The sequence below is a fragment of the Ursus maritimus genome, unplaced genomic scaffold (genome assembly GCF_017311325.1).
Source record: "Ursus maritimus isolate PB19 unplaced genomic scaffold, ASM1731132v1 scaffold_15, whole genome shotgun sequence".
In the NCBI taxonomy this organism is placed as follows: Eukaryota; Metazoa; Chordata; class Mammalia; order Carnivora; family Ursidae; genus Ursus; species Ursus maritimus.
In genome coordinates, this window is record NW_024423897.1 from 52,177,209 (window position 1) to 52,190,389 (window position 13,181).

The 13,181-nt window shown below is 42.4% G+C and overlaps 1 protein-coding gene across 2 annotated transcripts in view; it reads right to left on the reverse strand.

The window, feature by feature from the left end:
* Window positions 1–10,486, reverse strand: part of TRIO (trio Rho guanine nucleotide exchange factor) — a 238,077-nt gene extending 227,591 nt beyond the window's left edge. For both annotated transcript variants that reach the window (XM_040630542.1, XM_040630543.1), the window contains exons 1-2: window positions 10,414–10,486; window positions 423–537 (exon numbers count right to left, since the gene is read on the reverse strand). In XM_040630542.1, the coding sequence (XP_040486476.1) occupies window positions 423–537; window positions 10,414–10,468 (170 nt within the window). In that variant the 5' untranslated portion in view covers window positions 10,469–10,486. The remainder of the gene's footprint in view (window positions 1–422; window positions 538–10,413) is intronic.
* Between the last annotated feature and the right edge of the window lie 2,695 nt (window positions 10,487–13,181).

Sequence of the window (13,181 nt, forward strand, 5' to 3'; positions counted from 1 at the left end):
GTCTGAATGCCTCACAAACCTCATGCCACAAATCAAGAGAATGCTTTTCAGAAACCGAAGCTCTGCATGAAGACAGAAACTATTATCAGAGACAGCATTCCCTCTCCGGTCTTGTCGGGCTCTGCGTCCTGGCGTCACATTCGCCAAGGACAGTCCGCCTGAGGCACCGCATCCTAATCCCAGCCCCACCGTCCCCCCACAAAGCTCTCCAAGCAAGACGCGGACCTTCTCGTCCCCACACCGGAAGTGCAGCAAACATGACAGAATGCTCATAAAACGGAACGAAAGACAGAGAGGACGATTTTTGTTCTGTTTGATCAGCTTGGAATTCAAGCCACCGCGCAGCTGCTTCTGGAGAACACAGCGCCGCATTTCTTGGACCGCTAGAGACAGTGACAAACCACAAACCACACAGAACTCACCTAGGGATACAGGCCAGATAGGAAATGAGTCTCCTGAGGTCCTCCTGTCGTATTCTATCGTGATTGCTGCGGGCCGGAAACGTTAGAATGGGACCTCCACGTTTATCTCTGCCACCTGAAAAACAAGCATTTGGAGCACAACTTAGACGAAAGCCAGAGAGGACAGGACCCCGCATGCCCCTGGAGGTCCACCGTCGGCACCCAACCACTCGTGCAACCCTGCACCTCCACCAGCTGCACGGCCAGGAAGGAGCGTGCAAACAGCAAGGGTCCTTGTTTGGGGGGACACATGGCTGGGCTACTTTGTCCCCTCCCGGGACTCTGCAGAACAAGTCCGAGTGGAAGCCATCAGAGAAGGCCTCGTCTTTATCTATGTGTCCTCTCTGACTTCAGTTTTATGTGTGGAGAACATTTCCATGTATATGGGTGTCATTTCCCTTAAACCACGGCCTCCTCACACCTTACCAGGCCCTCCTGTCATCCGCCACACTGCGCCCTCCTTCCTGCCCCAGAATTTTAAGCTCTCTCTTTGCTATCAACCAAATCGGGTTTTAAGTCTTAAAGGAAAGAGACAGGAATGGACTTCAAACTTTATGCTAATGATGACTTTCTCTCATCTGGGATCTAGGACATCTTCCTCTCTTGAGGGCCGCACGTGACCCCAGCAGTCAAGCCTCACCAATCTCTCATACAAAGCCACACATACGAATAAAGACACTGACATTAAAGAATTTTAAAACAGAACTAAATTAGCTTGAGTTTAGAAAAATCACATCACATACTAAGTACAAATGTCGGGGACTATCTTGTCACAGACAGGCAGATGTAGCCCTCGTGAACATACATAAAATCCTAATGAGGACTGCTGGTGTCACTGAATACTTTTGATGAAATTTCCAGAAATATTTTATTACTCCACCAATGTTTTCAGAAAATAAAACAGAGAAGGAAAATCTAGCCTTCTCAAGCGGATCCTTCCTTAGTTACACAGCTCTGGTCATCTGTCTTCAGAAGTAGAGCGGTAAGATCTCAAAATTCAAGTCACAACATGAAACTCTTCATTATTTTCTCATCTCATTTACTTCATTAGCAGAGGTAAAACTAAAAAGCAAGCAAACATTAACAGAAAACCAGATTCTTTCCTTTTAGAAAAGCCAAAAAAGGATTCAGCACAAGACTTTGGTATTTTAAAAACACATTTCACCAATACGGATTTTTACAATTTCCTAGAATGATTAATAGTCCCTCTGAACAACAATGAAACTGAGTTTTGATTCTGAGCAGTTAAAATGATCCACATGTACTGTTAGGTCACGCAATCTAGAAAAGTGTTCAATTATTTATAAGTGCAGTAATTCATGTGTTAAATGGGAACAGCAGGAAACCACAGCCACTGATACATCCTAGGTATGGTATCAAGTCCTTTACACGTGCTTTGATTTCAACATCACAATGACCCGTTGAGAGGTTTTATCCTTCCAGCTTTATAACTAAAGATACTAAAGCTCAAAGAGCTTAAATAAAGACATGGTGGTGGGGGGAGGTCTGGCTGCCTAGTCAGAAGAGCACGCGACGCTTGATCTCAGGGTTGTGAGTTCGAGTCCCATGTTGGGTATAGAGATTACTTAAAATAAATAAATGAAATTACAAAAAAAAAAGGACAAGGGGACTATGTCACATGGTCATAGCTGGGTCTTTTGCCCTGACACAAACTTAGAAAAATTTTCAAACTAGTGGCTTTAAATCTCTCTAAAGTAGTAAAAATGCCAGAAGGGCAACTGAATGATGGTTCCTAAGCATTTTAATGAATGAAAGGTACTATTAAAAGTAAGCAGCAGTTCTGTTATACACGCCAGAATGTCATCACCAAGTAATCTTCTGAAATATTATAGTATTTTCAGGATAAAATCAATGGCCCTAGTTTTGGGAATACCTCCTATCCCTAAGATAAGAGAGGCAAGAATTCAGTATATTTTTAAATCTCCCAACATCTTTGATACTTTCCAAAAAGAGAACCAGTCTGTTTGATCAAAAATATTGTGGATCAGGGCGTCTGAGTGGTTCAGTCGGTTAAGCATCTGCCTTCAGCTCAGGTCATGATGCCAGGGTCCTGGGATCGAGCCCTGCATTGGGCTCCCTGCTCAGCGGGAGTCTGCTTCTCTCTCTGCCCCTCCCCCAGCTTGTGTGCATGCACTCGCTCTCTCTCTCTCTCTCTCTCCAATAAATAAAATCTTTAAAAAAATTTTGTGGAACAACGTATTTTATAGAAATTTGAGTTCTTAAAAATACAGCATGACATTTGGGTTAAAACATTCACCCCACTTTTGGTAAACAGAATAGCATCTAACATTTTCCTGGACCACCATTCTAAATTGTTTAAATGCAACGTAACATCTGATTCAGTAGGGAGACGAGATGACAATGACCTGTGTTTGACTCTCCACCCTCTGGGGTCATCAAATCTCACTAAGCAAGCAAGGCATGCTCCACCATGAGTGCGAAGAGTAGACTCCAAAGCCTGACCATCAAAGACGCTCACGTGGGCAATCAACAGGTGTGCACAGTGCACACAGCGACCTGTTCACAGAGAAGTGAGAAGGAAACGCAAGTGTGTGCACAGGTCCTGACTGCCTATCGTACCCTTCACCTTTTAACTAGAGATCTTCCCCAAGCTGGGAGCGCTAATAAAGAGTCCGGAGAGCTGCCAGCAAGCTCATCCACCAAAAAGCTCTCACTTATGTCCTAAAGAAAAGCTTACTTAAACCCAAATTTGACCTTTAAGAGGAAAAAAAAAATTCACTTTATCTTTTTCCTTTTCCCAGAACAGAGCTTCAGAAAACTCACTAAAATAGTTTCAAAACTTCATCAAAAATCACTTATGAAGCAAAAACTGCCTATTCTCTATTTAAATAATTTAATAATAGGCTTTCACTTGCTAACCTCCCCGCATCAGCGTGCATCTTCCAATCTGTGGTGTGTCATACTCAGTGACAGGCAGGTGCCAATCACCCATCTGTTGACCCCTCCCAGTGAAGTTGAAAAAAGAAATCTGAGAACCGATGAGGCATAGTATTAGTTCAAAGACACATGGTCTCTGAACCTCAAGGAGCCTAAAGTCAATGCCACAGATGTGTGTTTGGATGGTGTTCTCCAGGATTTAACATGGTGTCAACGTCACAAACGCAGAAGGTACACAAACGAGAAGCAGAAAAGTGACAACTTTAAAGTTCTTCTTCCTGAACTAGTAACAATGATGCTCCAGCCCATCAAATATACTTGGATGGATGTGATGTCGACCTGCAGCCTCAGGGTGAGGCAGGTGGGACACATGTCAGTCCCATTTCATAAACGGGAAACCCAGTGCCTTTGTTTCTACAATGAAAAGGGCAAGAAATCCACTCCCTGCATCTCCCAATGTCCAGTACGTCCAAGTCTGAGAGCATCAGTGTCTGGACTGCTCCTCATCAAAACCTAGAGGCTCGTTACGGATTACCTGCCGACCCAAATGTTGTTTTAGTCAAACAAAACAAAACAGAAAGTGTAGTTTTTGTTCAAAATGACACTGTTTTATTTTTAATTCTTACAATTCTCCTCATACTCTATTGTATTTCTGTAAGGCCCCTCTCACCTTCTAGTAAATTATATGATTTACACAGTCTTGTTCTCTGTCTGTCCCGCCCGCTAAATGGAAGCTCTGTGGAGGCAGGCATGTCTCATTCACGGACAACAATGTATACCTTCAAGGCCCAGTAAGAGCCTGGAACGAAAAGCATGCTCAATAAATATTTGCTGAATGAATGGATTCCTCATCTATATTCCACACAAAGTTAATTAAAAATACCTACTATCAGTGTCAGGAAGTTAAAAACAGACATGCCTAATGAACTTTCTTATAGAAACACAGATGTGGGGGCGCCTGTGTGGTGCCGTTGGCCACATGGCTGACTGTTGACTTCGGCTCTGGTCGTGATCTCAGGGTCCTGGGATCCAGCCCCGGGTCAGGCTCTGAGCTCAGCATCAGGTCTGCTTGAGGTTCTCTCTCCCTCTCCCTCTGCCCTCCCACTTCACTTGTGTTCTCTCTCTTTCACAAATACATAGATAAATCTTAAACACACACACACACACACACACACACACACACACAGATGCTAAACAGACTGAGGTTCTTGTCAACATGAGAAAGAAAGAGGAGAAATTCCTGTATTATGGCTAAGGCCGTCTGTGTGACCCTTCCTTAAACCCAGTGATGCTTACTTTCTCTTCTAAAAGGTCAAAGTCTGGGGGACTTGGGCTCTGGGGCAACATGGCCCAGAATGACCACAGAAGCAGCAAGATTCAGAGTTGCCCCTTTTTCTTTAAATCAATTAAGAACTCACCTTACCTTTCATCCTTATAAGGAAGGCATACCTGCTTTGAGGAGTATGATGTAAATCTCAGTGAACCAACTGTATTCTTTTTGTATGGCCTTTATTTGAATTTCTGGGTCATAATACCATGAAAATGATTCTTTATGCCCCCTTCCCCCAAGGAGCAGTCTAACTCACTGATCATGAAAAGCAGACTTTTACAAAGGAAGCTCTGAAAAGGCACGGTTTGTGAAGGAGAAATTATGGCTATAATCTATTAAGTCTGCTATCAACTAAGGAAACACAGGTGATCACTGGGCCCCTGCTCTAGTAGCCAAGGCCAGCAGCTCCACAGGCCCGTCCCCTCCCATGCTCACCTTCTGCAGCCCAGTCCTGAGAACTAGAAACCGGCTTACAGAGTATTTCAAATGAAGACTCTAAGGGGACTCTTGATAGGGCGCGTGGAGAGCCTCTGGCAATACCTGGCCTTCCAGTCTGTTACTATACTATGGCCTCAGACTGTGCCAGAGGCTAATGACAATATCCAAGATGGATGGGAGGTACCCCCTTCCCTTTCCAGAAAGTGTAGGACTCTGCAAAACTGGAACAAGAAGAACTATGGTCAGTAGTCCTAATACTAACAGCAAACCTCTGGGCAATCAAATCCTACATTCCTGTCAATACCCCCACTTGCAAAGGTGAATGATGTTCACCTTGCCCCACCCCAAAAATTCCTTCTAAAAAAAGCAACCCAAATGTCTATCGATAGACAACTGACTGAACCAAGTATGCTATATACACACAGTCCAGTTTAAACAACTGTAAAAGGAATGTGGAATCTCTGTATATACTAATAATCTGTTGTCCAGAATATGGTTAAAATGAAATAACAAGCAGAGAAAATGGTCCATAAATACATGACTATTTATCTCAGGGAGGGAGGAGAGGAGAATACATGGAGAGAGAGAGAGAGTAAGAGAGAGAGTGTTCCTGTTTTACAAGTATAAGAAAAAAAAAAACAAAAAACTAAAGAGAACAAAAACAAAACAAAAAGGTTTCCTTTGATGGAGGAAATGTACAGGGTTGAAGAGGCAGGGGGGGAAAAAAACCTACATTTCTTTGTACTTTAATTTTTTTTGTTTTTAACCGTGGAATGATGTACACATTTTACTTAATACTGAAACAAGATTAGGTGGTTGTGTTTTTAAGCTTTAAAACTGTAAAACGAAATGAAACATATGATCTGGAGTTTCAAGTTGGCAGGAACTTGACCCACCCAGAGATAAGCTAGTCTATGTGATTTTAAAACAGAGTAACAGGACTGTATGTTCCTAGGGGCATATACCCTGAGGACAACAGAAATATTAGATTACATTTGGTAGTCACAGTGTAGCAATAACAACAGTATTACAATGTAAATAAGCAATTATGTTGATGAGAGTAGGAACTCAGATTTTTAGTATAAGGAAAAGGAGACACAAATATAAAATCAAAGAAAAATACCTGCAATCCTAAATCTGAATTAGAAACCTGCATATGAAGTCATGATATCTTACTTAAAAAAAAAAAATGATCTACACACGTATTTCCTAGATGTGTCCACTGAAGAGGCACAGAAACAGTGACCCCGCCAGGACCAGCAAGCTTCTCCAGCACCCCGCACCTTTCCCCCACGCAAAGGAGCCAGCACACTTTGGAGAAACGGCTGGCTCCAGATGGGGAACAGGGACAGGCGAGCAGGTCCTGAAACATCCTGTCTCCCCAGCAAACAGAGAACTTGGAGGCCAGCAGCACAGAGATTCAGGAGCCCATCTGAAGACACTGCTGTTTGGTCAAAGATGAGAAAATTTTAACTTCTAAGAGATTTTTTTTTAAATTTTGCAATTAATTGAAACACATCAAACATTAAAAAGCAAAGGTTCTTTTAATCAGTCTAAAATGACTAATGGTCATTTTTCATTAGTCTGAAAACTGGTAAAGGACAAGAATCAATCATTTATCCTTTTCCTGTATTAACTGTGTTCTCAGGATAACCAAGAAACTGATGATGGGACACTTCTTTTTATAGAATATCTAAGCTGATAAAGAAGAAAGGATGTAATTAGAATGTCACCATTTTGCAACTGTGACAAAATATTAGATCTAAACCATGATCATCAATGAATGCTTGACATCATAAAAAAAAGAGACAGCCAGACTCCCCTAGTAAAACTCGCAGAACTACCTACCACCACCCATTAAGGATTTTTTGCCTTCTTCCTGCAAAATCTGAGCTAGGTCTGATCAAGCCTCAAGATCCAGCTCCTAGTTTACAGGAAACACAGGGGAAGGAGAACATAGTAAATGGCCACGCACAGGTGCAATCAGCAAAAGCTAAAATGTAGGGAAATCTGCAGGAAAACACATAGTTTCCTCACCTAATAATTAACATAAGGGGATAAAACAAAAAGAAGGAGGAGTAAAAACCTATAGATTGAGAAACACAAAGAGATCAACCAATTGCCATGTATATCCTGTGAAACAAATTATGAGACAAGCAGGAAAATTTGAATATCGATAGGCCTTTTTTATATTAAAGAATACCACTCATTTTTTAGGTCTGTTAATGGTATTAAGGTTTTTCTGAAGCTTTTATAGGAATACAGATGACAAGATTATTGAAGTGAACCATGGTTCATGGAAATTCATTGTACTGTTCTCTATCCGTTTGGATGCTGAAATGTTTCATGATAAAAGGTTAAGAGGAAAAAGTGTTCTTAATTCTGATGGTAGTCTGTGAGCTCTTTTGAGGCCCAAACCCTAGCCCCTAGTGGCACAGGGCTGACATTCTATAGATGATAACCACACTAGGACAATATATATAACACATTAACATACATATTAAATAAAATGTTAAATATAAACTATAAAACCCTTCTCTTACTGCCCCTACTTCTGACCTGAGGCAGGAAGTCAGGTCTGCCACCTCATTTACTTCACCCTCTGCAGGAGTTAGTGAGGATTTTGCTGTCTTACCTATATGCGGTGAGGACTGCTTTCTACAGTACCAGCAGATGAGACTGAGGATCAGAAATATTCAAGTTCAAAGAATCCCCACTGGGTTTTCAGATTTTGGCCTAATAAGTATCTCATGGAATCACTGGTCTTTGGCCTGCTTTTTCAAAGCCCTAGTTATTCCACTTAGATTTAATTTACTAAAAGCTACTCACATAGAGAGCTTTTACAAATGTACCACAATAAATATCCCCTAATATTTTAAAAAATGGGGTCAGAGCAGAAAGTAGATTAGCAGCTGCCGAGCCAGGCAGTAGAGGAAATGGGGACTGGGCCCGGGGTTCTTTTGAAGGTAATCAAAGTGTTCTGGGATTAGACCATGGTGATAGTTTCACAACCTTGTGAATACCCTAAAATCCACTGAACCATATACTTTTAAAGGGTAGATTTTATGGTTTGGGACTGTATCTCAATAAAAGAGATTTTAAAAAACAGGAACAGAAGTATAAATTTCTGAAAAATTTATTCCTTCACTGTAAAATCTTTTATACACATAAAGAAATCACCATGCAAGTAACGAATTTGTTTTTTATTTAGTGGGGTTTTTTTTTTCCCTTTTCCCTTCCTAAACGAAATAACAACAAGCCTAAGAAAATCAGAAAATGACATCATGCTAATATAACTTGCCAATTCTGGTCATAAAGTAGGAAATACTATAAAATTGTGGTGGCACCTACCAACTTCATTTAACCAACCTAGCTGGCAAAAGTCCTACCGTCTCTAATATAGAAAAACAGTTCCAGACTAGTTTGCTGCAGAGCACAACTTCCCTCCCCACTAAAGACACCTATATTAACCCTGCAGAGTTTAAGGTTTGAGTAAAGAGTCATGATAAACTCCAAAAGACTGATGATTTTATTTCTTCAATTAGTTAAAAGGGAAATAGTTTTAGTTCTGACAGACAAAACTTAGACAAAAATAACATCAAACGAGACATTCTGTATTAAATGCCTAATAAAGAATGAGTACAAATAAAAATCATCAGCCTTAACCTTCCCCTGCTCTTGATACGCCTGTCTCCGGGAGCTTAACCAAAGAAGCAAGTGCTCTCACCACAGATCCAAACTTCAAACATAAAAAAACCGAGGAACATGTGGAATTGGCTTTAGGCCCTCCTACAGCCGCCTCTGCTATTTATAAGCCTAGTCTTTTCATTATATTAACTTTAAAATTCATCTGTAAACTACAAAATCAGGAGTTGATAAACCACGGCCTGAGTCCACATTATGCAGTTTGTCACTACGTGATTAGGAAAGAGCAAAGACTGCTTTTAAAACTCGGTGTGCTGCAAGCCAGGAGGGGCATTCTTTTAAGCATGTATTCCTGATTACCTAAAGCGTCTTCTTTTCATGAACTTCTATTAACATTCCAAATGCATTCTGAATTAGACTCACTTGAGCCAAATCTTCAAATAGTATTTACGAGGGTCGCCAGGAAACCCCACTGGCCATCAAGGTGAGGTTAGCAAAAGCATACAGGGAGCTGTGCCCTAAATATAGCCCGTTCCACACGCCAAAAGGACACACCCAGCATATAAAAGCACCTGGCAGTGTTATACATTTAAAGTAAAATGTGTTCAAAAGGAGACATCAGATCAGCATATTATGCCTGTTTGAGAAAGATAAAAAATTATCAGGGGAAACACATCCAGGAAGACTGTCTAAAACCACATGACAATCCACACATTTACTTCCTGCTACAACAGAGCAGAAAAATCTGCAAACCTTTGTTTTGTAACAAGTGAACTGGTGCGAAAAAGGTAAAATACCCAATGGCTCTTCTGTTCATCTAGGAGGGAGCCCCCAAAGAAACAGCCCAAAAGCTGACCCTCCAGTGCCCCAAAGCCTGACAGACTGGTGTAGACTGTCCCCACCCTACAGGAGGGTACAGGCTGTACAGGTTAAGTGGAGGACCCAGTTGGTAGAGATCACTGGGGCTTTCACAATCCGTAATATGGGTTTTAGGAACTCCAGGGTGAGGAAACAAGAAACCAAGGCAAGGAATTCAGGATACATCCAGTAAGATCACATTTCCATCACTTTCAGGAAGAGGATGGACTTTTTTTTTTTTAAGATTTTATTTATTTATTTGACACAGAGAGAGGGAGAGAGCACAAGCAGGGGGAGCAGCAGGCAAAGGGGGAGGGAAAAGCAGACTCCCTCCTGCTGAGCAGGGAGCCCGATGCGGGGCTCCATCCCAGGACCCTGAGATCATGACCCGAGCCAAAGGTAGATAGATGTTCAACCACCTGAGCCACCCAGGCTTCACAGATGATGGACTTTTAAACTTTTAAACGATGAGTCGTTTCACATAATTGAATGGGGAAAAGCATCAAATGTTTGTTGAGTGACAGACACAAACATATCTTACTCAGCGCTGTCTGACTTACAATGTGCCTACCCACTAGGAGAAAATGCTTTGGGCACTAATTTCTCAGGAAAATGCTACAAGAACAAAGCAATTAAAAATCCACTGAAACACCAGTGCTTTTATGTGTGTGGCAGGTGAGTTAGTGTGGTATTTCAGACTCTGACACTGCATCAGAAGCAGTCAGAAGAAACAGTAACGCATATTAGAAAGTTCAACTTTACCTGAAAGGTACGCAACTTTTTCCTTTAAAATTGGCAAAACATCCATAGCTTTCATTTCATCGTTTTTTCGAAACCCTGAAATACATAAGGAGAAATTCAAGTTACTAGGTTGCTTGAGTGACATTTAACTTCTTACCCAGTCTAGCCAATGCAAACACAGCAGCTTTGCTCACACCCATTAAGTCAGCTTTAGAAATATCATTTCAAAGCATTTGAATTCTATGAAGGAAAGACTGTGATCACAGAATTATCTTCTATTTTAATGTCAAACAATGATTTGCACACAGACCCAAAGGCCCTGGTACCAAGCAGGCTTCAGGCCACTTGTAGCAATAAAGATCTGGTCCCCCAAAATACAGGATATGAAACCAGTCCATATCATTTCAAAAATCTTCATCTGAATCCTGTAGATGAATGTAACTAAAGAAGCAATATCATGTTTTAAACACACAGACTGGTGGCACACTGAAGCCTCTAGAGGGAGCTCAAAGCCGCCGCCGCCTCCTCCTCCTCCTCCTCCTCCTCCTCCTCCTCCTCCTCCTCCCAGAGTCCAGAGTGGTTAAAAATAAACAGTGGCAGTGAGGAGAGCAGGGATTATAAATAGCCAGGGACCGGCCACAGCTTCCTTTAGGCTCTTTCCTTCCAGGCTTTCTGGGTCATGCCCCCCTGGAGGATGTCACTGGTTACTGGGGTAGGATGGCCCATTGCCACCTGCGTCGGAAGATGTCTGAGACCCTCTTCTCACTGTGAAACTAACTCTCCCAGGGCCCAATATCGTCAAAGGCAAGTGGAGACATCATGGAAAAGCAGCATGCAGCAAGCAATTTAGGCCAAGTCAACATCCATCTAAGATAAGAAATTCTTGCAGCCCAAACGTGTCTGGCTCAGCTTACCAGGACAAAGGCCCCCATGGGAGTCTGGGGTCAAAAATGTTCAATGCTCATAATAATGCCTTGGGATATTTCTCCTGGAGGTCTCCAACAGAGGAAATCTAGGTTCAGGATGCTGGCCATCCTCATCAAAATGAGAAACTGTCATTACTGGCTGAGCAATCTCTAGGAAAAATAAAAGACCACTGCCCCATCGCTATTTTCCTGTTTGTTTTTGCCAAAATAGTACAACGAACACTCCAGAATGGTAGCTTGGTAACACAACAATCAAGATGCACACCTGGATTGAGAGAGCAAGGAAAGCTCTCTCTCAGTGAACTGGGGCTTCCACCTGCGACGTGTCTGAGTAGCCCTGGGGGACCAGCCCCACCACAGAGGAAACCTATTAAAAAAATCAACCGTCTGCAGGCTGCAAAATAACCCAAAGCAGGGAGACACACTTGGGGAAAAGGGAATGGCCCTGGGAACACTGCACTGGGGCTTTTAGCCTGAGGACAGGGTGCAGGCTGAGCCTCATAGAGCTGCCAACACAAGAACCAGGCACAGCTCGGGGCAACCTCAGGAGCTGAGGAGAAATTGGGGAAAGAAGCAGGGGAGCCCCAAGTTCTGGGGATAATCCTGGCCCAAATCTCTGGCTCTCCCCTGAGCCTCGCTTGTAGGAGGCAAGCTCGAAGCTAAAGACAAAGCATCTGACCGAGATTCGCGTTGGGGCCCAGTACAGAGGAGGTGGGGTTCGCGGCTTCAGTCCAGCCAAATTAGCAGCCTGCCAAAGCAAGCAAGCAACAACAAAATCAGCACTTCGAGGAAGAATATAACAGAATCCAGCCTCTGCACCCTATCGTTCACAGAAGCAAAGAAAGACTAAATTAATCGTGTGATTTGATTAAGTAGATCTCTCCTGCCCACGGAATACTTATATGTATACTAAGAACCCAGTTTAACAGGATTAACGACGATGCTGACAATCACCAGAGACGCTGCACAAAGTCAGCAGCAACCACGTCCTCGGGAGGACCCCGAGGTCCAGGAGATAAGCTGCATGACCTCTCTGGTGGTGAAAGGGCTCAACACAGAACCCACACCTCTACATCATCAGGCCATTTTGCTTTCCAATGTACTAATAAGCTTTGTGCTGGCAACCCACCAAGCTTTTAAAAACAGTGGCTATTTATAAAAGGCAAAACAGGAGCCAAGAGTTCTGCAATTTCATCCTTAAGGTTCCTTCAAAACTCTTGAATGGATGCAATCTAGTCTCAGCAATTCATTGCCAGTCGTTGGGTAATTCACAGGACACGTCTACAAAGACAGATTACGTCTCAATTTCATCTGGGGTGGACAGAGGTGTCAGCAGGGCAAACACAAAGAGGAGTTAGGCAGCACGGCGGCCCTCATGAAGACACGTTTATAAATACCATGGCAAGGCACGGTATGAAAAGTGCCACAAGCAGCACAGAGTGCTGGGGGCCTGGACAAATGAGGAGGCCAATGAGATGACAGAACAGTAGGAAGTAAGAACAACGCATTGGAGTGAAAACAAGGTGAAGTAAACAAAAATTCACAATGAAAATCTCAATTTCCTATGACCCACTAGAAACCACAGATTCGCTCCCATGTTTTAGTTTCTAGAAACTGTAGTTATTTTAAGCCTGTCAGTTCCTGAATTTCTCCCCTAAATTAAAGAAGACTACTCACAGTCTTGTTAGAGGAAGAAAGGCACATGTCTCCAGGGTTAAACTGGTGTTGAAGTGTGTTATACTTCTGTTGTGATATACATACATGTCCAAATACAGAGTACAAATTCTTCACAGTTTTACCATAATATGTTTGTTGAATATGTCCCAGAAAAAGAGATGGGAATTTCATTAAAATAGTCCACTA